Source organism: Temnothorax longispinosus, chromosome 5, assembly GCF_030848805.1.
Source record: "Temnothorax longispinosus isolate EJ_2023e chromosome 5, Tlon_JGU_v1, whole genome shotgun sequence".
Classification (NCBI taxonomy): domain Eukaryota; kingdom Metazoa; phylum Arthropoda; class Insecta; order Hymenoptera; family Formicidae; genus Temnothorax; species Temnothorax longispinosus.
This window is the reverse complement of record NC_092362.1, coordinates 2,534,275-2,558,465: the sequence shown is the minus strand read 5'-3', so window position 1 is coordinate 2,558,465 and position 24,191 is coordinate 2,534,275. Positions and strand designations below refer to the sequence as shown.

At 36.8% G+C, this 24,191-nt stretch overlaps 4 protein-coding genes across 6 annotated transcripts; all 4 read left to right on the top strand.

Annotated features, from left to right (window-relative positions):
- The first annotated feature begins 491 nt into the window (after positions 1-491).
- LOC139812900 (uncharacterized) lies at positions 492-14,606 on the top strand. Of its 3 annotated transcripts, none has more exons than XM_071778078.1 (3): positions 492-1,939; positions 11,680-12,458; positions 12,530-14,606. In XM_071778078.1, exons 2-3 carry the CDS (start codon positions 11,786-11,788, stop codon positions 13,126-13,128), a joined length of 1,272 nt encoding a protein of 423 aa, XP_071634179.1. In that variant the 5' UTR covers positions 492-1,939; positions 11,680-11,785; the 3' UTR covers positions 13,129-14,606. The 3 variants fall into 3 exon arrangements, with proteins under 3 accessions (XP_071634179.1, XP_071634180.1, XP_071634178.1); XM_071778079.1 differs by lacking the exon at positions 492-1,939 and having other exon boundaries at positions 9,889-12,458; positions 12,530-12,796; positions 12,921-13,077; XM_071778077.1 differs by lacking the exon at positions 492-1,939 and having other exon boundaries at positions 9,889-12,458.
- LOC139812905 (uncharacterized) lies at positions 2,966-5,219 on the top strand. The gene is made up of 2 exons (XM_071778088.1): positions 2,966-3,641; positions 3,713-5,219. Exons 1-2 carry the CDS (start codon positions 2,966-2,968, stop codon positions 3,907-3,909), a joined length of 873 nt encoding a protein of 290 aa, XP_071634189.1. The 3' UTR covers positions 3,910-5,219.
- Positions 5,366-8,929, top strand: LOC139812901 (uncharacterized). The gene is made up of 3 exons (XM_071778080.1): positions 5,366-6,575; positions 6,723-7,088; positions 7,160-8,929. The coding sequence occupies exons 1-3, from the start codon at positions 6,284-6,286 to the stop codon at positions 7,756-7,758; spliced, it is 1,257 nt and encodes a 418-aa protein (XP_071634181.1). The 5' UTR covers positions 5,366-6,283; the 3' UTR covers positions 7,759-8,929.
- LOC139812908 (longitudinals lacking protein, isoforms N/O/W/X/Y-like) lies at positions 13,143-23,389 on the top strand. The gene is made up of 2 exons (XM_071778097.1): positions 13,143-15,256; positions 18,349-23,389. The coding sequence occupies exons 1-2, from the start codon at positions 15,004-15,006 to the stop codon at positions 18,729-18,731; spliced, it is 636 nt and encodes a 211-aa protein (XP_071634198.1). The 5' UTR covers positions 13,143-15,003; the 3' UTR covers positions 18,732-23,389.
- Positions 23,390-24,191: the final 802 nt, after the last annotated feature.

The window sequence follows — 24,191 nt, the reverse complement described above, 5'->3', positions numbered from 1 at the left end:
AATGTTGATATTTTAAAGTGCAAGTGGGAGAAGCATCCGTAAATTATAAGTATTGTTATTCATCATAGTTTTTCAGATTGTTCCACATTTTGAAGCTTTACTTTATGCATGCACATGTATCAGCATTTACACAGTGTTTCTGTATTATTATTAATTACAATTTTGAAGCGATGTGTTCTTATTATTTTAGATTACTCAAACACTCGCGTTTAAGAAAACATCATTGGAAAAATGTTGGGAAAAATTGTCGGAGCTATGTTCGCAAGTAAACAAGACGTGCATTAAAAAATTATAATCGCTAAAAATAAACAATGCACTTATCGATATAGAACGCACGTGCGTGTACGTGGGTGCGCGTGCGCGTATTAATGTATAACTTTCACTTGATTGTCGTATTTTTTAAAAAAAGCACGTTTATTTCTGGATATATCGTTCTTTCTCTTATTTATAAATGAAAAAAAGGATATTTTTGTCTCCGATGTTATCATTATATTATCTTTTCTATTTGATGTGTTGTAGTAGTTGTTATCGCCATTAACATTTTTCTCTATCGGCAAGTTTTCATATTATTGTTGCTGCTGCTATTGTCACTCTTGCTACTATTGCCTCTAACTATTACACTCTCTACTGTGACCGTTACTTTTAGTTATCGTTACCGTCGTCGCCTCCACTGTTGATACTACAGATACTACCCTTTTTCCATCGAAAGTCAGTTAATATGCCGGAAGAAAGTGGCACGTTTACTTTTACAGCTCGGAGAAAGGTATGTGCGGACATTTCGTTGCTTGTTAAGCTCGCTTGGAATACCTTTTTTCTCTCATCGGGCATCGTTTCCGTCTCATTCGGTATCCCATCATAAATGTTCATAAATTACGATAAGTATACGGATTGAAGTATAATTTATCGCCTTATCAATCATTTCTGGATTTCTTCTTGGTTAGCTCCAAGCGCAATACTCGATCACGCATATAGCAAGATACAAATGTCGAATTATATTGACTATAAAACTCGAATCGCGTTTACAATATCCTTGTTCTTCATTTCACAATGACAGCAAAACGGTTATAATAAACGACCGTCTTGGATTTTCGCTCTTTCGGATTCTTTTCGGACTTTTTGTTATCACAAAGAACGAAATCTTCAACACTTGTTATTGCGTTTCGTAAACTAAAAATACATAAATGCAGCCATAAGTGAAAATGTGAAAATGTGAAAATGTGAAACAAGCGAAATATCGATTGCAAAGTAACTTCCAAGACGCAAAACAAACGAAGATTTCTCTCTTTGTCTTTTTACGGTAACGAGAAATCCGCGCAAATCGCACTGTCGTTCCTTCGGCGGTCCACGAATTGTCGCGCTTATTATGCATGACCAATGACAAACCAGAGCTCCGAGCCACATTTATATCTCTCTGCGACTAAAGATGCAGCAGAAACGAAGTACTCGAGCAATGTACGTGGCTCGCAGGGACACTTCAACAGGCTGTCAGTAAGAGTATCGGCGGATATTCAGTAGCAACTTCCTTCGATACCACTGCCAATCTGCTCTCGATCGATCCCGATTTAATCCTCAAGCCCGCTCCTCCTTAAACCGTCTTTCCCCTCAACCAGCCGACCTGCCCGGTCGGCTGGTATTTTGACTGTCAACGAGAACCTCACATTTGGCCCTTAACACCTTGGCACATCACCCTGTCTCTCTAGCCCTAATCATGCAAGAATACTTAGCAGCGTATCGTAACTAATCTTGTCCAGTGATATTAATAGCAGTTGTATCTTTGTTCTTGTTTGTTCCCGGTCCCGCTCGCTCGGCTATACGTTTGGCTCTGGTTCGTCATTGTTCTGTGTGTACCTAATACCCGCTACCTTCACGAACACGGACTTGCGCTGGGGGTCCATCCACACACGTGGCTCTCCGTGTGCCTCCTACACCACAAATATTGGTTCGTATAATGGAAATATTTCTTTTTAATTGGGTGTCGATGCATATGTAACGGACTATGGTACTTGATTTCATTCTCTCTCTTTTTTTTTCTCTCTCTTTCTTTCTCTCATTTTTCTTTCTTTTTTTTCAAATCTCTTTGCATACTTCACGTTTTCTCCCTCTTTTACGCTCGTTCATATCTGCATTTATGTATCTGTCTATGTCTCTATTTTACGTTATCTACATTTCTATCTACCTGTATGTATATACCTTTACTTTTTCGTTTCTTCATGAACGCACGTTTAAAATCTGCTTTTCATCATATAATTTATCGACTTGTGCACCGCCTCCACTTTTTTTCTATCTGTTATATTTATCAACTCACACGTATAACTTCTCCCTGTCTCGCTTTGCTTGTCTACCGCTTTGTAAAAACGCTCCATCGTATCGCTGTTGCCTCTTTCTTTCTCTTACGTTCGCATTTCTTACGTCTTCGGCGGCATTTCCATCCGAATGGAAAACAAATATCTCTCGCGATCTAAATCTATTAAAAAAAAAAAATCAATGTGTCTGTGTGATCGCGCGGATCTCAGGTCCGCCCTCGGCGATCTTCGCGATCCGACTGTCGCACCCGTTACACGGTAGCCTGCTGCCACCAGGAATCTGCTACACGTGCGACGTGTGCGGCAAGACTCTCTCCACGACGAAGTCCCTAAAGCGGCACAAAGAGCAGCAGCACTTTCAGCCCCTGAACAGCGCGGTCTGCGCGCTCTGCCACAAGGTGTTCAGGACGCTCAACAGCCTAAACAACCACAAGAGCCTCTATCACCGTAGGCAGAAATAGAAGTGATTGCGCACGCGCGTGTCTTACGTGCCAAGAGACATCACGAAACGCCCACAGATTTCTCGCTAACGATATTTCAGAACTTATCGAGGACAAGCACGAGTCGCATGTTCGATTTACGCGCGCGAGGGACGCGGAGCTTTCTCGAGAGAGAGAGAGAGAAAGAGAGAGACTGGCGACATAACGACGGCGACGATATCGATGACTACGACGACGATGACAACGTCGACGTCGACGTCGACGTCGACGGCGACAGCGATGGCGAACGTGCCAAGGAAATCTTATGACGAGCTGTGTCGCCTGTGCGCCTCCTACGAAGCCTTTAGGATGCACATATTCGGACGGGAAGGCAAGAATCGCCAGCTCGTCGACAAGATCCAGACGTGCTTGCCGTTCAAGATAATTGAAGACGATTGTTTGCCAAAAGTCCTGTGTTATCCATGTATGGACAACTTGGAAAATTTTTATGACTTTCGGACTGCGTGTGTTAACGCAGCTGCTTGGTTGGAAAGAAATAGGCCGAAGGAAGGCGCGAGTGATGATGGCGCAAATGACAGCGCACAATTCGGCGAGGTGCACGCGGAGCTTCTTAAAGGGAAGGAAAATATGCCAGTATTTATTCCGGAGGCATTTGTGGTCAATCCTAATGCGCCATTAGGATTAAATTCGCCGAGATTAAATTCGGATAATGAAGCGGATCCCGAGATCGAAGAGATTCTCGACACGAGTGAAGGTGCGGATAAAGCTACAGTAATCGACGATTCGGAAGATCGACGATTGGAATACGAGATGGCATACGAGATGGACATGAAGACGAATCCTAGCGACTTTTTGGAAATAACCCCAATGGTAACCGAGGAAAACGAAGAGGAGTGCGGTACGAACAGTGGAACAGTGGGACAGTGGACAGTGGGACTGACCTAAAGCTATTTTTTCTCCTATTTGCAGATAGGGCGAAGGAGAACAGGAGTCTGAGCGACATAATAGAGGAGGAGAAATCCATGAATCTGTCAATGCAGACGCAGGAGAATGCGCTGATGCCGTTCGTTAAGTTGAAAATATTGAAAGATTGGAACTACGTCAACAAGCCGGTCGGTCGCTTTGCCTGCTCTAGATGTGGCCGTTCGTACAGCAGGACTCGCTGAAGCGCCACGAGCATTGGGAATGCGGCAAGGAGCCGCAGTTTAAATGTCCATTTTGCCCGCAACGTTTTAAGCGCGAAGAACACTGGAAGCGTCACTTACGTGAGCGGCATGCGGATTGCGGATAAACTAATGTACCCGCCCTCTAACATGCCGAAACTAAAGTTCGACTGATCTCTCTCTCAATGTAAAATCGCGCGATAAGAATCCGAAGACTGTACACTCGGCAAAGAAAGATTTGAGAAAGCGCTTAAGACATGACGATATTTTTTAAAATGATTCTTCACTAGATACATTATTCTTGAAACAATAAAAATTTGACAGAATATATTACCAGATATTTTATGATCACTGTTCAAATTTTTAAGAACATTGCGAGACGGAAGATAAATGAAAACTAATTTTATATGTAATAATATAATTCTACGTATACCAATTCTACAAATCTATATAACAGTCTTGAAAATTTTTTGTATCGACAGTCTTTATATTTTTTTCCTTATCTACGCGTAAACTCGTTGATAAAGACTTATTATTACATGTACATACTCAGTAGAAATTAAGATTGATTGATTAAAACGAGTTATATTTATAGGAAGTATTGCTATGACATATATTATGATTTTGTGCCCGATGAACTATATCTATTTCATCTTGATTATATCAGTTAATCGATAATGGTTTGCCAGTATTGCTAAACTGAATGGTTGCTAAAATAAGTGCCATTTAAAACAAAGATTCATCTTGCATCGGTAAGAAAAATTGTTTTTTTTTCTCTGATGAAGAATGAGCAAAGAGGAAAGAGAAATATAACGAAGATGAAAAGATAAAGGATGAAATTGAAAGGAAAAAGGCCAATGATCGAGCAGTAATGGATGTTAAATCATATAATTATTAAATGTTTTTTTTTATTAATTTTATTATTATTATATTATATAATATATATATAATATAATACATAATAAAAATAATATTGAATGTAATTTAATAATTATATGATTTAACATCCATTACTGCTCAATCATTAGCTTTTCCTTTTAATTTTATATTTATACGAGCGTGCATTTATTTTAATAAAGGATGAAGTTTGTTAGAAGATTAGTTATGAATCGTTAGTTTATAAGTGATGCGACAGTTATTTTTATACATTAATCTAAGGTCCGAGGCACATAATGAACTTATTAAGACTGATGGCGTTACGCAACAAATCATGCCGTTATTATTAATTCAATTATCGAGTGATTATGTAACTTCTAATGAGAAATAATATCGTATTATCTGCGTGTGAAAGAAATAAATTTGTATGAGCATTATATCGCACTATCCTGTGAGCCATCTTTATCAGTCGCTAGCAATTATTTTCATGTTATTTAAATAATCAATTTATGCGATCGATAGGAAAATTGTGCTCTACGGTATTAATCGACCAATTCGTAATTGTAGTGTAAAATCGACAAATGAATCCTTGATCACTCAATTTTACCCTTGCAGCTTTCAGTCATACGCTAGTATACCGTATTTTATAATACTTATTCTAGGTTAATTGACAACATAAAATTTGTACACCTATGATTTACAAAAAGACAATAATTCCCGCAAGTAATTTTTACCTATAAATTTTTAATTACAAGAGATAGTTGAATTATAAATCATCGATTATCTTACTCGGCGACTGAATCGAGAGCTACAGTTAGCACTCGCCAGAATAATTGGGAATAAATAAGTTATTAGAATCTGAGCAAATTAAATGAAGCATGAGAAAATAAATTCAAATAGTTATAGCCGCTAATGCCCGTTCTAGACTGGAAGATGAGCCGACTCTCGGCTCATCCGCCTTCTATAGTGTACGTGACATAAACTATACAAATAAACTATAGATTTTTACCCGTCTACACCACTTACTCGGATGAGCCGAGAGTCGGCTCATCCTCCAGTCTAGAGTTACGAGCATTTCTCCTTTGTAAATAATCGATCTTATTGCATATCTTCGGTTGGTTGAAGCATCGTTGCGAGAGCTATTTAAGCAACTGAGCCACCTTCACATCTCTTATCTTTTTCTTCTGCCTTCTCCACCTGTACGACAACAGGGGAGTAGCATGCGCACTAACCTTTCTCAAGTCTTGTATATAGAAATGCCACTTACGGTCATTATCCTCGATTTATTAAAAATTGAATTGATTGAATATTTATAATTAATTTAAGATTTTATTTCCTGACCACGCATATCCTTCCTACAATTTTTTCTTTCAATAAAAATGATAAATTTCTGTAATAACGAAATTATTTTTCTGAATTATGAAAATTTTTCCGAAATTTTGCAGTATTTACGGCTAGTTTAAAATCCGAATTCGGTTTATCCCTCGATTAAATTAAGGATATGCCCTACAGATTTCTCGCTAACGATATTCCAGAACTTATCGAGGACAAGCACGAGTCGCACGTTCGATTTATGCGCGCGAGGGACGCGGAGCTTTCTCGAGAGATGGAGAGAAAGAGAGAGACTGGCGACATAACGATGGCGACGATATCGATGACTACGACGACGACGATGACAACGTCGACGGCGACGGCGACAGCGATGGCAAACGAGCCAAGGAAATCTTATGACGAGCTGTGTCGCCTGTGCGCCTCCTACGACGCCTTTAGGATGCACTTATTCGGCCAGGAAGGTAAGAATCGCCAGCTCGTCGACAAAATCCAGACGTGATTGTCGTTCAAGATAATTGAAGACGATTGTTTGCCAAAAGTCCTGTGTTATCGATGTATGTACAACTTGGAAAATTTTTATGACTTTCGGACTGCGTGTGTTAACGCAGCTGCTTGGTTGGAAAGAAATAGGCCGAAGGAAGGCGCGAGTGATGATGGCGCAAATGACAGCGCACAATTCGGCGAGGTGCACGCGGAGCTTCTTAAAGGAAAGGAAAATATGCCAGTACTTATTCCGGAGGCACATGTGGTCAATCCTAATGCGCCATTAGGTACACCACCGAGATTAAATTCGGATAATGAAGCGGATCCCGAGATCGAAGAGATTCTCGACACGAGTGAAGGTGCGGATGAAGCTACAGTAATCGACGATTCGGAAGATCGACGATCGGAATACGAGATGGACATGGAGACGAATCCTAGCGACTTTTTGGAAATAACCCCAATGGTAACCGAGGAAAATGAAGAGGAGTGCGGTACGAACAGTGGAACAGTGGAACAGTGGACAGTGGGACTGACCTAAAGCTATTTTTTCTCCTATTTGCAGATAGGGCGAAGGAGAACAGGAGTCTGAGCGACATAATAGAGGAGGAGAAATCCATGAATCTGTCAATGCAGACGCAGGAGAATGCGCCGATGCCGTTCGTCAAGTTGAAAATATTGAAAGATTGGAACTACGTCAACAAGCCGGTCGGTCGCTGTGCCTGCTCTAGATGTGGCCGTTCGTACAGCAGGAAAGACTCGCTGAAGCGCCACGAGCATTGGGAATGCGGCAAGGAGTCGCAGTTTAAATGTCCGTTTTGCCCGAAACGTTGTAATCGCAAAGATCACTGGCAGTGTCACATACGTAAATGGCATACGGATAAGGTGGATATAGAGGAGTACCTGCACTCCAACATGCCGAAACTAAAGTTGGTCGGTCGCTTTGCATGCTCTAGATGCGGCCGTTCGTACAGGAGGAAGGACTCGCTAAAACGCCACGAGCATTGGGAATGCGGCAAGGAGCCGCAGTTTAAATGTCCGTTTTGCCCGAAACGTTCCAAGCTCAAATCGAACTGGCAGCGTCACATACGTAAATGGCATACGGATAAGGTGGATATGGAGGAGTACCTGCACTCCAGCATGCCGAAACTAGAGTTCGACTGATGTCTCTCTCTCAATGTAAAATCGCACGATAAGAATCCGAAGACTGCCCACTCAGCAAAGAAAGATTTGAGAAAGTGCTTAATACACGCACGATATTTTTTTAATGACTCTTCAACAATAGATACATTATTCTTGAAACGATAAAAATTTGACAGAATATATTACCAGATATTTTATGATCACTGTTCAAATTTTTAAGAACATTGCGAGACGGAAGATAAATGAAAACTAATTTTATATGTAATAATTTAATTCTACGTATACCAATTCTACAAATCTATATAACAATCTTGAAAAAATTTTTTTTGTATCGACAGTCTTATATATCTTTATATATTTTTTTTTATCTACGCGTAAACTCGTTGATAAAGACTTATTATTTATACATGTACATACTCAGTAGAAATTAAGATTGTACGATTAAAACAAGTTTTATTTATAGGAAGTGTTGCTATGACATATATTATGATTTTGTGCCCGATGAAATGTTTCTATTTCATTGATTATATCAGTTAATCGATAGTAATTTGCCAGTATTGCTAAACTGAATGGTTGCCAAAATAAGTACCATTTAAAACAAAGATTCATCTTGCACCGATAAGGAAAACTGTTTTTTTTTCTTTGATGAAGAATGAGCAAAGAGGAAAGAAAAATAACGAAGATGAAAAGATAAAGGATGAAATTAAAAGGAAAAAGGTCAATGATCGAGCAGCAATGTATGCCAAATCATACAATTATTAAATGTTTTTTTTTAAATTAATTTTATTATTATAATTATTATATTATATATTATAAATTATATATATAATATAATGAACAATAAAAAAATGATATTAAATGTAATTTAATAATTACATGATCCAACATCCACCACCGCTCGATCAACAGCCCCCTTCCTTTTAATTTTATATTTATACGAGCGTGCATTTATTTTAATAAAGGATGAAGTTTGTTAGAAGATTAGTTATGAATCGTTAGTTTATAAGTGATGCGACAGTTATTTTTGTACATTAATCTAAGGTCCGAGGCACATAATGAACTTATTAAGACTGATGGCGTTACGCAAAAATGCCGTTATTATTAACTCAATTATCGAGTGATTATGTAATTTCGAATAAGAATTAATATCGTATTATCTGCGTGTGAAAGAAATAAATTTGTATGAGCATTATATCGAACTATCCTGTGATCCATTTTTATCAGCCGCTAGCAGTTATGTTATTTTCATGTTATTTAAATAATCAATTTATGCGATCGATAGGAAAATTGTGCTCTACGGTATTAATCGACCAATTCGTAATTGTAGTGTAAAATCGACAAATGAATCCTTGATCACTCAATTTTACCCTTGCAGTTTTCAATCATACGCTAGTATACCGTATTTTATAATACTTAGTTTAGGTTAATTGATGACAACATAAAATTTATACACCTATGATTTACAAAAAGACTATAATTCCCGCAAGTAACTTTTACCTATAAATTTTCAATTACGAGAGATAGTTGAATTATAAATCATCGATTATCTTACTCGGCGACTGAGTCGAGAGCTACAGTTAGCTCTCGCCAGAATAATCAGGAATAAATAAGTTATTAGAATCTGAGCAAATTAAATGAAGCATGACAAAATAAATTCAAATAGTTGTAGCCGCTAAGTTACGAGCATTTCTCCTTTGTAAATAATCGATCTTATTGCATATCTTCGGTTGGTTCAAGCATCGTTGCGAGAGCTATTTAAGCAACTAAGCCACCTTCACATCTCTTATCTTTTTCTCCTGCCTTCTCCACCTGTACGACAACAGGGGATAGTCCGAGAGCCCACCGCAAAAATTTGGGTCCATCGCTTTTATGGATAAATTTACTTGCAAAAGGTAGTTTATAAGTCGTATTATCATAAACGATTGTCAGCCAAACTCGTACCCCCTGCGTTATGAGCAATAAAAATTTATTAACGATTGGATTTCTAAGCGATTTGGGTCCATCGCTTTTATGGACGAAACTTGTTTCATTGGAAAGGGCATCAAATTCCCTTTCAGAAAATACCCGGCTGATTTGCCCTGGCCCCTGCAAAACCCAGGCTGATCATGATTTTTGACTCAACGCGCGAGTCAGATTGAGCGTGGCGTTTGAAATGCGCGCCGTAAACAAGGACAGAGCGTCACGCTTTTATTTATACTTTGGATACTATCTAATATTATAAATTTTTAAAGATCATAATTGTTGTTATTGTTATTATTTAACGTTTATGATATTATAATATTGTGTAGGGATTATGAATATTTTTGATTTTTTTATCATTCATATTATTATATTTTATATGTTAATTATATACTTTTATCATTTATCATAGTTAAAAATATCATATTTCCAGATAAAAAGTATGGAACTGTCAGAGAACGTAATGTAAATTGGAATTTTGTCGAATATTTCCAAGTTTTTTACATTTTTTTTATAATTAATTAAATTTTAACAAAATCATAGCAAATACTACACGGAAAAAAATAAACTGTAAAAAATCGTCAGAAATCTGATGACTATTTACAGTTTATTATGTAACTCGGCCACGGGTAATGATAAACTCGTAATTTTTCAATGAAATAAATGAGATACTACTAACACGTCAAATGAATTTTTGATATGCACATCAATGCTTTTTACAGTGTATAATAATATTAATATATATTCAAACAGTAAGATTAGATGTTCATACATCAATTTATAATAAAAAAAATCCTAGTACGTGTTAATTGTTAATTTAATTGTTTATTTTTGTTTATTAATTGTTTATTTTTAATTGTACAGTTTGTAATAGGAATTTTTAATTAAGGTTAGATTAAATGAACATTTCTCACACGGTACAGTTACATTTATTGAAACAGTATAAAAAAATTCGGAATGAGATGTTTCAGAAATAAAATTATACAGTAAGAAAGTTACAAATAAAGTAAGATTAAAGGAAATGCTAATGATTCATTCATCGGAAAACTCATCTGAAGACTCGTCTTCTGATGAATCGATATCAAAATTAAGATCATAATAAATTAAGATCATAATAAATGATAAAAGTATATAATTAACATATAAAATATAATAATATGAATGATAAAAAAATCAAAAATATAATCCCTACACAATATTATAATATCATAAACGTTAAATAATAACAATAACAACAATTATGATCTTTAAAAATTTATAATATTAGATAGTATCCAAAGTATAAATAAAAGCGTGACGCTCTGTCCTTGTTTACGGCGCGCATTTCAAACGCCACGCTCGATCTGACTCGCGCGTTGAGTCAAAAATCATGATCAGCCTGGGTTTTGCAGGGGCCAGGGCAAATCAGCCGGGTATTTTCTGAAAGGGAATTTGATGCCCTTTCGAATGAAACAAGTTTCGTCCATAAAAGCGATGGACCCAAATCGCTTAGAAATCCAATTGTTAATAAATTTTTATTGCTCATAACGCAGGGGGTACGAGTTTGGCTGACAATCGTTTATGATAATACGACTTATAAACTACCTTTTGCAAGTAAATTTATCCATAAAAGCGATGGACCCAAATTTTTGCGGTGGGCTCTCGCACTAGGAGTAGCATGCGCACTAACCTTTCTCAAGTTTTGTATATAGAAATGCCACTTACGGTCATTATCCTCGATTTATTAAAAATTGAATTGATTGAATATTTATAATTAATTTAAGATTTTATTTCCTGACCACGCATATCCTTCCTACAATTTTTTCTTTCAATAAAAATGAGAAATTTTCTGTAATTTTCTGTAATAACGAAATTATTTTTCTGAATTATGAAAATTTTTCCGAAATTTTGCAGTATTTACGGCTAGTTTAAAATCCGAATTCGGTTTATCCCTCGATTAAATTAAGGATATGCCCTACAGATTTCTCGCTAACGATATTCCAGAACTTATCGAGGACAAGCACGAGTCGCACGTTCGATTTACGCGCGAGAGGGACGCGGAGCTTTCTCGAGAGATGGAGAGAGAGAGAGAGAGACTGGCGACATAACGATGGCGACGATATCGATGACTACGACGACGACGATGACAACGTCGACGTCGACGTCGACGGCGACAGCGATGGTGAACGAGCCAAGGAAATCTTATGACGAGCTGTGTCGCCTGTGCGCCTCCTACGACGCCTTTAGGATGCACATATTCGGCCAGGAAGGCAAGAATCGCCAACTCGTCGACAAGATCCAGACATGCTTGTCGTTCAAGATAATTGAAGACGATTGTTTGCCAAAAGTCCTGTGTTATCCATGTATGTACAACTTGGAAAATTTTTATGACTTTCGGACTGCGTGTGTTAACGCAGCTGCTTGGTTGGAAAGAAATAGGCCGAAGGAAGGCGCGAGTGATGATGGCGCAAATGACATCGCACAATTCGACGAGGTGCACGCGGAGCTTCTTAAAGGGAAAGAAAATATGCCAGTACTTATTCCGGAGACACCTGTTGTCAATCCTAATGCGCCATTAGGTACAACACCGAGATTAAATTCGGATAATGAAGCGGATCCCGAGATCGAAGAGATTCTCGACACGAGTAAAGGTACGGATGAAGCTACAGTAATCGACGATTCGGAAGATCGACGATCGGAATACGAGATGGACATGGAGACGAATCCTAGCGACTTTTTGGAAATAACCCCAATGGTAACCGAGGAAAATGAAGAGGAGTGCGGTACGAACAGTGGAACAGTGGAACAGTGGACAGTGGGACTGACCTAAAGCTATTTCTTCTCCTATTTGCAGGTAGGGCGAAGGAGAACAGGAGTCTGAGCGACCTAATAGAGGAGGAGGAATCCATGAATCTGTCAATGCAGACGCAGGAGAATGCGCTGATGCCGTTCGTCGAGTTGAAAATATTGAAAGATCGGAACTACGTCAACAAGCCGGTCGGTTGCTTTGCCTGCTCCAGATGCGGCCGTTCGTACAAGAGCAAGTACACGCTGCAACGCCACGAGCAATTGGAATGCGGCAAGGAGCCGCAGTTTAAATGTCCGTTTTGCCCGCAACGTTGTAAGCGCAAAGAACCCTGGCAGAATCACATACGTCACCAGCATAAGGATAAGGTGGACATGGAGGAGTACCTGCGCTCCAACATGCCGAAACTAAAATTGGTCGGTCGCTTTGCCTGCTCCAGATGCGGCCGTTCGTACACGTTGAAGAAGTCACTGAAACGCCACGAGCATTGGGAATGCGGCAAGGAGCCGCAGTTTAAATGTCCGTTTTGCCCGCAACGTTCCAAGCACAAATCGAACTGGCAGCGTCACATACGTAAATGGCATACGGATAAGGTGGATATGGAGGAGTACCTGCACTCCAACATGCCGAAACTAGAGTTCGACTGATCTCTCTCTCAATGTAAAATCGCGCGATAAGAATCCGAAGACTGTCCACTCGGCAAAGAAAGATTTGAGAAAGCGCTTAATACATGCACGATATTTTTTTAAATAATTTTCCAATAATAGATAATAGATTATTCTTGAAACGATAAAAGTTTGACACAATATTAACAGATATTTTATGATCACTGTTCAAATTTTTAAGAACATTACGAGACGGAAGATAAATGAAAACTAATTCTATAATATATGTAATAATATAATTCTACGTATACCAATTCTATAAATCTATATAACAGTCTTGACAATTTTTTATATCGACAGTCTTTATATTTTTTTATATATTTTTTATTCCTTATCTGCTCGTAAACTCGTTGATGAAGACTTATTATTACATGTATATACTTATTTAGAAATTAAGATTGAACGATTAAAACAAGTTTTATTTATAGGAAGTGTTGCTATGACATATATTATGATTTTGTGCCCGATGAAATGTTTCTATTTCATTGATTATATCAGTTAATCGATAGTGATTTGCCAGTATTGCTAAACTGAATGATTGCCAAAATAAGTGCCATTTAAAACAAAGATTCATCTTGCACCGATAAGGAAAACTGTTTTTTTTTCTTTGATGAAGAATGAGCAAAGAGGAAAGAAAAATAACGAAGATGAAAAGATAAAGGATGAAATTAAAAGGAAAAAGGCCAATGATCGAGCAGTAATGGATGTTAAATCATATAATTATTAAATGTTTTTTTTTTATTAATATTATTATTATTATATTATATAATATATATATATAATATAATAAATAATAAAAAATAATATTGAATGTAATTTAATAATTATATGGTTTAACATCCATTACTGCTCAATCATTAGCTTTTTCCTTTAATTTTATATTTATACGAGCGTGCATTTATTTTAATAAAGGATGAAATTTGTTAGAAGATCAGTTATGAATCGTTAGTTTATAAGTGATGCGACAGTTATTTTTGTACATTAATCTAAGGTCCGAGGCACATAATGAACTTATTAAGACTGATGGCGTTACGCAACAAATCATGCCGTTATTATTAACTCAATTATCAAGTGTTTATGTAGCTAAATTGATTATGTGACTGAATCGAGAGCTACAGTTAGCACTCGCCAGAATAATCAGGAATAAATAAGTTATTAGAATCTGAGCAAATTAAATGCAGCATGAGAAAATAAATTCAAATAGTTGTAGCCGCTAAGTTTCGAGCATTTCTCCTTTGTAAATAATCGATCTTATTGCACATCTTCGGTTGGTTCAAGCATCGTTGCGAGAGCTATTTAAGCAACTGAGCAACCTTGACATCTTTTATCTTTTTCTCCTGCCTTCTTCACCTGTACGACAACAGGGGAGTAGCATGCGCATTAACCTTTCTCAAGTCTTGTATATAGAAATGCCACTTACGGTCATTATCCTCGATTTATTAAAAATTGAATTGATTGAATATTTATAATTAATTTAAGATTTATTTCCTGACACCACGTATATCCTTCCTACAATTTTTTCTTTCAATAAAAATGATAAATTTCTGTAATAACGAATTTATTTTTCTGAATTATGAAAATTTTTCCGAAATTTTGCAGTATTTACGGTTAGTTAAGATCCGAATTTGGTTTATCTCTTGATTAAATTAAGGATATGCCCCACAGATTTCTCGCTAACGATATTCCAGAACTTATCGAGGACAAGCACGAGTCGTACGTTCGATTTCGGCGGCAAGGAGACTCACAGTGGAACAGTAGGACAGTGGGACTGACCTAAAGCTATTTCTTCTTCCATTTGCAGGTAGGACAAAGGAGAACAGGAGTCTGAGCGACCTAATAGAGGAGGAGGAAGAATCCATGAATCTGTCAATGCAGACGCAGGAGAATACGCTGAGAATACGGCCGTTCACCGAGTTGAAAATATCGAAAGTTTGGAACTACGTCGACAAGCACGTCGGTCGCTTTGCCTGCGCCAGATGCGGCCGTTCGTACGCGAGGAAGAACACGCTGCAACGCCACGAGCAATGGGAATGCGGCAAGGAGCCGCAATTTAAATGTCCGTTTTGCCCGCAACGTTGCAAGCGCAAAACGCACTGGCAGCGTCACATACGTGAGCAGCATTATATTACGGATAAGGCGGATATGGAGGAGTACCTGCACTCCAACATCTCCGAATACTACAAAATGTAAAATCGCGCGATAAGAATCCGCAGACTGTCCACTCGGCAAAGAAAGATTTGAGAAAGCGCTTAATACATGCACGATATTTTTTGGATAAAGTTCCGAAAACGGCCGCTCTCCGATTTCGATGAAACTTTGTGAAAAGCTTCGTTTTGAGTTAAAATGAAAGCCCTTAAAAGGAATTTGGGCGACTCCTATGATAAAGCCATTTTTTAAAATAAAATGATAAAAAATATACAAAGACCTTCATAATTCTACGGGATGTTATAGCCCCTCCCCCGCAAGTAGGGGGGGAGTGGGAGTGAACCTCGGTTCGCGTGAAAAGTGTATGCGTGGAGGCAGCAGGTTCCGCCCTCCTGCGGGGGGCTCAACATCTTTTAAACTAGACACATAGTGTGCCTTACAAAGTACATGCGTGAACGTTTCACGCGTGGAAAGTTAATATGAATTTTTATAATACTTCAATATTGTGTGTGTATAACAGTACACACGTAAGCGAGGAAGGGGCTATCGCACCTCCCCCGAAAGCAGGGGGGTGGCGGTGAACCTCGGTTCGCGTGAAAAGTGTATGCGTGGAAGCAGTAGGTTCTTGCCATAATATTGAAAAAAACTTCATTTTAAGTCGTATCAGTCTTGCAACAACGATTAACAAAAGACGAATGATAGAATATGAGCGCAAACACGCCAAATAGACCGAATACTACAGAATGTAAATAATCAAGGTCAGAAGCTAGTATGTATGTATATATATAAACGAGCTTGTAAAGCACGCCACGAACTCATGTGACAACTCGTCTCGCGTGGAAAGTGTATACGTGAACTATTTTGATATATATATTAGTCATTTATGCCTTTTATGCCAATAGAATGTATAGAAGACACATAGTGTGCCTTCAATACATGTATATAAACAGTACACAAATAGACGGGGGAAGGGCTCCGTCTACGGCGGAGCCTCTTCCCCCGCATAATAAATCTAAACAAACTCCCAGCGTGATACCTAACTGCTTGAATTAAGATTCTTGATTATTGGCCCACCCTTGCAAAAATATTAAAAAAGTTGCTAAATTTTGGAGTCGCAAAAAATCCTTTTAGTACATGTCTTTTTTATCTAAAAGAAACCTATTCACAAAGTTTCACCTAAATCGAAGCACGGACATTTTCGGAAGAACAGCCCTATATTTTTTATCATTTTATCTTAAAAAATGGCTTTATCATAGGAGTCGCCAAAATTCCTTTTAAGGACTTTTATTTTAACCCAAAACGAAACTTTTCACAAAGTTTCATCGAAATCGGAGGTCGGCCGTTTTCGGAACTCCACCCATATAATTCTATGTATACCAATTCTACAAATCAATATAACAGTCTTGAAAAATTTTTGTATCAACAGTCTTTATATTTTTTTTCTTATCTGCGCGTAAACTCATTGATGAAGATTTATTATTACATGTATATACTCATTAGAAATTAAGATTGATTGATTAAAACGAGTTTTATTTATAGGAAGTGTTGCTATGACATATATTATGATTTTGTGCCCGATGAAATATATCTATTTCATTGATTATATCAGTTAATCGATATGCCAGTATTGCTAAACTGCATGGTTGCTAAAATAAGTGCCATTTAAAACAAAAGTTCATCTTGCACCGATATGAAAAACTGTTTTTTTTTCTCTGATGAAGAATGAACAAAGAGAAAAGAGAAATAACGAAGATGAAAAGATAAAGGATGAAGTTTGTTAGGAGATTAGTTATGAATCGTTAGTTTATAAGTGATGCGACAGTTATTTTTGTACATTAATCTAAGGTCCGAGGCACATAATGAACTTATTAAGACTGATGGCGTTACGCAACAAATCATGCCGTTAATATTAATTCAATTATCGAGTGATTATGTAACTTCGAATGTGAAATAATATTGTATTATCTGCGTGTGAAAGAAATAAATTTGTATGAGCATTATATCGCACTATCCTGTGATCCATCTTTATCAGTCACTAGCAGTTATGTTATTTTCATGTTATTTAAATAATCAATTTATGTGATCGATAGGAAAATTGTGCCCTACGGTATTAATCGACCAATTCCGACATCGTAATTGTAATGTAAAATCGACAAATGCATCCTTGATCACTTAATTTTACCCTTGCAGCTTTCAATCATACGCTAGTATACCGTATTTTATAATACTTATCCTAGGTTAATTGACAACATAAAATGTGTACACCTATGATTTACAAAAAGACAATAATTCCCGCAAGTAACTTTTACCTATAAATTTTCAATTACGAGAGATAGTTGAATTATAAATCATCGATTATCTTACTCGGCGACTGAATCGAGAGCTACAGTTAGCACTCGCCAGAATAATCAGGAATAAATAAGTTATTAGAATCGGAGCAAATTAGATGAAGCATGAGAAAATAAATTCAAATAGTTGTAGCCGCTAAGTTACGAGCATTTCTTCTTTGTAAATAATCGATCTTATTGCACATCTTCGGTTGGTTCAAGCATCGTTGCGAGAGCTATTTAAGCAACTGAGCAACCTTGACATCTTTTATTTTTTTCTCTTGCCTTCTTCACCTGTACGACAACAGGGGAGTATCATGCGCATTAACCTTTCTCAAGTCTTGTATATAGAAATGCCACTTACGGTCATTATCCTCGATTTATTAAAAAATGAATTGATTGAATATTTATAATTAATTTAAGATTTATTTCCTGATACCACGTATTTCCTTCCTACAATTTTTTTTCAATAAAAATGATAAATTTCTGTAATAACGAATTTATTTTTCTGAATTATGAAAATTTTTCCAAAATTTTGCAGTATTTACGGTTGATCCGAATTTGGTTTATCTCTTGATTAAATTAAGGATATGCCCCACAGATTTCTCGCTAACGATATTCCAGAACTTATCGAGGACAAGCACGAGTTCGATTTCGGCAGCAAGGAGACTCACAGTGGAACAGTAGGACAGTGGGACTGACCTAAAGCTATTTCTTCTTCCATTTGCAGGTAGGGCAAAGGAGAACAGGAGTCTGAGCGACCTAATAGAGAAGGAGGAAGAATCCATGAATCTGTCAATGCAGACGCAGGAGAATACGCTGAGAATACGGCCGTTCACCGAGTTGAAAATATCGAAAGTTTGGAACTACGTCGACAAGCACGTCGGTTGCTTTGCCTGCTCCAGATGCGGCCGTTCGTACAAGTGGAAGACCTCGCTGCAACGCCATGAGCGATTGGAATGCGGCAAGGAGCCGCAGTTTAAATGTCCGTTTTGCCCGCAACGTTGTAAGCGCAAAGAACACTGGCAGCATCACATACGTAAATGGCATACGGATAAGGTGGATATAGAGGAGTACCTGCACTCCAACATGCCGAAACTAGAGTTCGATTGATGTCTCTCAATGTAAAATCGCGCGATAAGAATCCGAAGACTGCCCACTCAGCAAAGAAAGATTTGAGAAAGTGCTTAATACACGCACGATATTTTTTTAATGAATCTTCAATAATAGATACATTATTCTTGAAACGATAAAAAACAGAATATATTACCAGATATTTTATGATCACTGTTCAAATTTTAAGAACATTGCGAGACGGAAGATAAATGAAAACTAATTCTATATGTAATAATCTAATTCTACGTATACCAATTCTACAAATCTATATAACAATCTTGAAAAAATTTTTTTTGTATCGACAGTCTTTATATATCTTTATATATATTTTTTTTTATCTACGCGTAAACTCGTTGATGAAGACTTATCATTACATGTATATACTCATTTAGAAATTAAGATTGAACGATTAAAACAAGTTTTATTTATAGGAAGTGTTGCTATGACATATATTATGATTTTGTGCCCGATGAAATGTTTCTATTTCATTGATTATATCAGTTAATCGATAGTGATTTGCCAGTATTGCTAAACTGAATGATTGCCAAAATAAGTGCCATTTAAAACAAAGATTCATCTTGCACCGATAAGGAAAACTGTTTTTTTTTCTTTGATGAAGAATGAGCAAAGAGGAAAGAAAAATAACGAAGATGAAAAGATAAAGGATGAAATTAAAAGGAAAAAGGCCAATGATCGAGCAGCAATATATGCCAAATCATACAATTATTAAATGTTTTTTTTTAATTAATTTTATTATTATAATTATTATATTATATATTATATTTATAATATAATAAACAATAAAAAAATAGTATTAAATGTAATTTAATAATTACATGATCCAACATCCACCACCGCTCGATCACCAGCCCCCTTCCTTTTAATTTTATATTTATACGAGCGTGCATTTATTTTAATAAAAGATGAAGTTTGTTAGAAGATTAGTTATGAATCGTTAGTTTATAAGTGATGCGACAGTTATTTTTGTACATTAATCTAAGGTCCGAGGCACATAATGAACTTATTAAGACTGATGGCGTTACGCAAAAATGCCGTTATTATTAACTCAATTATCGAGTGATTATGTAATTTCGAATGAGAATTAATATCGTATTATCTGCGTGTGAAAGAAATAAATTTGTATGAGCATTATATCGAACTATCCTGTGATCCATCTTTATCAGCCGCTAGCAGTTATGTTATTTTCATTTTATTTAAATAATCAATTTATGCGATCGATAGGAAAATTGTGCTCTACGGTATTAATCGATCAATTCGTAATTGTAGTGTAAAATCGACAAATGCATCCTTGATCACTCAATTTTACCCTTGCAGCTTTCAGTCATACGCTAGTATACCGTATTTTATAATACTTATCCTAGGTTAATTGATGACAACATAAAATTTATACACCTATGATTTACAAAAAGACAATAATTCCCGCAAGTAACTTTTACCTATAAATTTTCAATTACGAGAGATAGTTGAATTATAAATCATCGATTATCTTACTCGGCGACTGAATCGAGAGCTACAGTTAGCACTCGCCAGAATAATTGGGAATAAATAAGTTATTATAATTTGAGCAAATTAAATGAAGCATGAGAAAATAAATTCAAATAGTTGTAACCGCTAATGCCCGTTCTAGACTGGAAGATGAGCCGACTCTCGGCTCATCCGCCTTCTATAGTGTACGTGACATAAACTATACATATAAACTATAGATTTTTACCCGTCTACACCACTCACTCGGATGAGCCGAGAGTCGGCTCATCCTCCAGTCTAGAGTTACGAGCATTTCTCCTTTGTAAATAATCGATCTTATTGCATATCTTCGGTTGGTTCAAGCGTCGTTGCGAGAGCTATTTAAGCAACTGAGCCACCTTCACATCTCTTATCTTTTTCTCCTGCCTTCTCCACCTGTACGACAACAGGGGAGCAAGCGCACTAACCTTCCTCGAGCGTGGTCGGCCTACTTTATAGAAAAATTGAGTTATCAAAATTTTGAAATACATAGATACGTTCTATTTGATTAGAGCTAAGATGCAATTATATTAATAATGTGTCCAGTCACCATCGTCGTCGATAATAATTGACTGACATCTCCGAAGCATATTTTGGACTACAGTTTGTCAAGTAAGGACGTGGTCGCTACAACTCGCAGTTGGTAAAAGCTGTACTCCTGATTCTTCCGTGAGTCGATAGAGGATACTTTTCTCCTGGATGCTTTAATTGCGAAGAAAAGCTCAGTTGTTGTTAAAGTTTTACCAGAGCAAAGCATAGGCGTTATGAGTGCCGCGTACGCGTCGCGCTTCGAAGCTGTGTTACATGTTTACACACAATCTGAATGCGGACAAAATGTTGGAAATCTATAAAAAGGCCTTGTTGCTATCTGCCAATTCGTGGTTTATGAAAAAAAAATGAAGATTGGATCCTGCAGAAGGATAATGATCCGAAATACCGGAACAGACTCTGTACTGATAATGAGTGGAAGGAGCAATCTGGCATCAATCAATTTGATTGGCCGTCACAGTCGCCCGATGCAAATCCGTTCGAAAATGTTTGGGCATATATTAAACATAAGGTTCGTGGAAGACAAATATTTATAAGTTTAAAGCAATTATCTTGAGAAATTCGTCAGATATGGAGATTCTTGCTACAAAATATTCCTCGGAGATGTCAGTCAATTATCGACGACAATGGTGACTGGACACATTATTAATGTGATTGCATCTTAGCTCTAATCAAATAGAATGTATCTATGTATTTCAAAATTTTGCTAACTCAATTTTTCTATAAATTAGGCCGATCACGCTCTTACTTGACAGACTGTATATAGAAATACCACTTACGGTCATTATCCTCGATTTATTAAAAATTGAATTTATTGAATATTTATAATTAATTTAAGATTTATTTCCTCTGACGTACATCCTTCCTACAATTTTTTCTTTTAATAAAAATGAGAAATTTCTATAATAACGAAATTATTTTTCTGAATTATGCAATTTTTTTCGAAATTTTGCAGTATTTACGACTAGTTTAAGATCCGAATTCAGTTTATCCCTCAATTAAATTAAGGATATGCCCCACAGATTTCTCGCTAACGATATTCCAGGACTTATCGAGGACAAACACGAGTCGCACGTTCGATTTCGGCGGCACGGAGTCTCACAGTGGAACAGTAGGACAGTGGGACTGAACTAAAGCTATTTCTTCTCCCATTTGCAGGTACGGCGAAGGAGAACAGGAGTCTGATCGACCTAATAGAGGAGGAGGAATCCATGAATCTGTCAATGCAGACGCAGGAGAATACGCTGATGCCGTTCGCCGAGTTGAAGATACCGAAAGCTTGGAACTACGTCAACAAGCCGGTCGGTCGCTTCGCCTGCTCTAGATGCGGCCGTTCGTACAGGAGGAAGGACTCGCTGCAACGTCACGAGCATTGGGAATGCGGCAAGGAGCCGCAGTTTAAATGTCCGTTTTGCCCGCAACGTTGTAAGCGCAAAGCACACTGGCAGCGTCACATACGTCGCCAGCATAAGGATAAGGTGGATATGGAGGAGTACCTGCACTCCAACGTGCCGAAACTAGAGTTCGACTGATCTCTCTCTCAATGTAAAATCGCGCGATAAGAATCCGAAGACTGTCCACTCGGCAAAGAAAGATTTGAGAAAGCGCTTAATACATGCACGATATTTTTTAAAATGATTTTTCAATAATAGATACATTATTCTTGAAACGATAAAAGTTTCACACAATATTATCAGATATTTTATGATCACTGTTCAAATTTTTAAGAACATTGCGAGACGGAAGATAAATGAAAACTAATTCTATATGTAATAACTAATAATATAATTCTACGTATACTAATTCTACAAATCTATATAACAGTCTTGAACATTTTTTTTCGACAGTCTTTATATTTTTTTATATATTTTTTTTTCCTTATCTACGCGCGTAAACTCGTTGATGAAGACTTATTATTACATATATATACTCATTAGAAATTAAGATTGAACGATTAAAACGAGTTTTATTTATAGGAAGTGTTGCTATGAGATATATTATGATTTTGCGCTCGATGAAATGTTTCTATTTCATTGATTATATTAGTTAATCGATAGTGATTTGCCAGGATTTAATTTTAGTGTTTGTGTTTCATTTCTCAGTTCGTAAGATTCGATTGATAGATTGAAAGGTTAATCAATTTATCAATCAATTATTATCCAGAGTGATTTTTTTTTGTATTTTACTTTTTTGTTAAAACAAAGTGCCTTGAACGTAATGTAATCGGTTGCTAAAATAATAAGTGCCACTTAAAACAAAGATTCATCTTGCGCTGATAAGAAAAACTGCTTTTTTTCTCTGATGAAGAAAGAGCAAAGAGTAAAGAGAAATAACGAAGATGAAAAGATAAAGGATGAAGTTTATTAGGAGATTAGTTATGAATCGTTAGTTTATAAGTGATGCGACAGTTATTTTTGTACATTAATCTAAGGTCCGAGGCACATAATGAACTTATTAAGACTGATGGCGTTACGCAAAAATGCCGTTATTATTAACTCAATTATCGAGTGATTATGTAACTTCGAATGAGAATTAATATCGTATTATCTGCGTGTGAAAGAAATAAATTTGTATGAGCATTATATCGAACTATCCTGTGATCCATCTTTATCAGCCGCTAGCAGTTATGTTATTTTCATGTTATTTAAATAATCAATTTATGCGATCGATAGGAAAATTGTGCCCTACGGTATTAATCGACCAATTCGTAATTGTAGTATAAAATCGACAAATGCATCCTTGATCACCCAATTTTACCCTTGCAGCTTTCAATCATACGCTAGTATACCGTATTTTATAATACTTATTTTAGGTTAATTGATGACAACATAAAATTTATACACCTATGATTTACAAAAAGACAATAATTCCCGCAAGTAACTTTTACCTATAAATTTTCAATTACGAGAGATAGTTGAATTATAAATCATCGATTATCTTACTCGGCGACTGAGTCGAGAGCTACAGTTAGCTCTCGCCAGAATAATCAGGAATAAATAAGTTATTAGAATCTGAGCAAATTAAATGAAGCATGAGAAAATAAATTCAAATAGTTGTAGCCGCTAAGTTACGAGCATTTCTCCTTTGTAAATAATCGATCTTATTGCATATCTTCGGTTGGTTCAAGCATCGTTGCGAGAGCTATTTAAGCAACTGAGCAACCTTGACATCTCTTATCTTTTTCTCCTGCCTTCTCCACCTGTACGACAACAGGGGAGTAGCATGCGCACTAACCTTTCTCGAGTCTTGTATATAGAAATGCCACTTTTACGTATCGAACTTTCATCGCTTGCGCATCGAAAGAAACATTCACCGTTCGGCTGGCGATAATTTCAAGTTCTAACGAAAACGTTACGCAGAACTGCCTAAACGAGAGATCTGTCA

Excerpts from the sequence above, each read along its gene's own strand:
- LOC139812901 (XM_071778080.1), top strand. The coding sequence starts at position 6,284 with ATGCCCTACAGATTTCTCGCTAACGATATTCCAGAACTTATCGAGGAC. Across the intron at positions 6,576-6,722 it reads GCACTTATTCGGCCAGGAAG|CTGCTTGGTTGGAAAGAAAT; the intron begins GTAAGAATCGCC and ends GTGTTAACGCAG. Across the intron at positions 7,089-7,159 it reads GGAAAATGAAGAGGAGTGCG|ATAGGGCGAAGGAGAACAGG; the intron begins GTACGAACAGTG and ends TCCTATTTGCAG.
- LOC139812908 (XM_071778097.1), top strand. The coding sequence starts at position 15,004 with ATGAATCTGTCAATGCAGACGCAGGAGAATACGCTGAGAATACGGCCG. Across the intron at positions 15,257-18,348 it reads GCACTGGCAGCGTCACATAC|GTAGGGCAAAGGAGAACAGG; the intron begins GTGAGCAGCATT and ends TTCCATTTGCAG.
- LOC139812905 (XM_071778088.1), top strand. The coding sequence starts at position 2,966 with ATGACTACGACGACGATGACAACGTCGACGTCGACGTCGACGTCGACG. Across the intron at positions 3,642-3,712 it reads GGAAAACGAAGAGGAGTGCG|ATAGGGCGAAGGAGAACAGG; the intron begins GTACGAACAGTG and ends TCCTATTTGCAG.
- LOC139812900 (XM_071778078.1), top strand. The coding sequence starts at position 11,786 with ATGGCGACGATATCGATGACTACGACGACGACGATGACAACGTCGACG. Across the intron at positions 12,459-12,529 it reads GGAAAATGAAGAGGAGTGCG|GTAGGGCGAAGGAGAACAGG; the intron begins GTACGAACAGTG and ends TCCTATTTGCAG.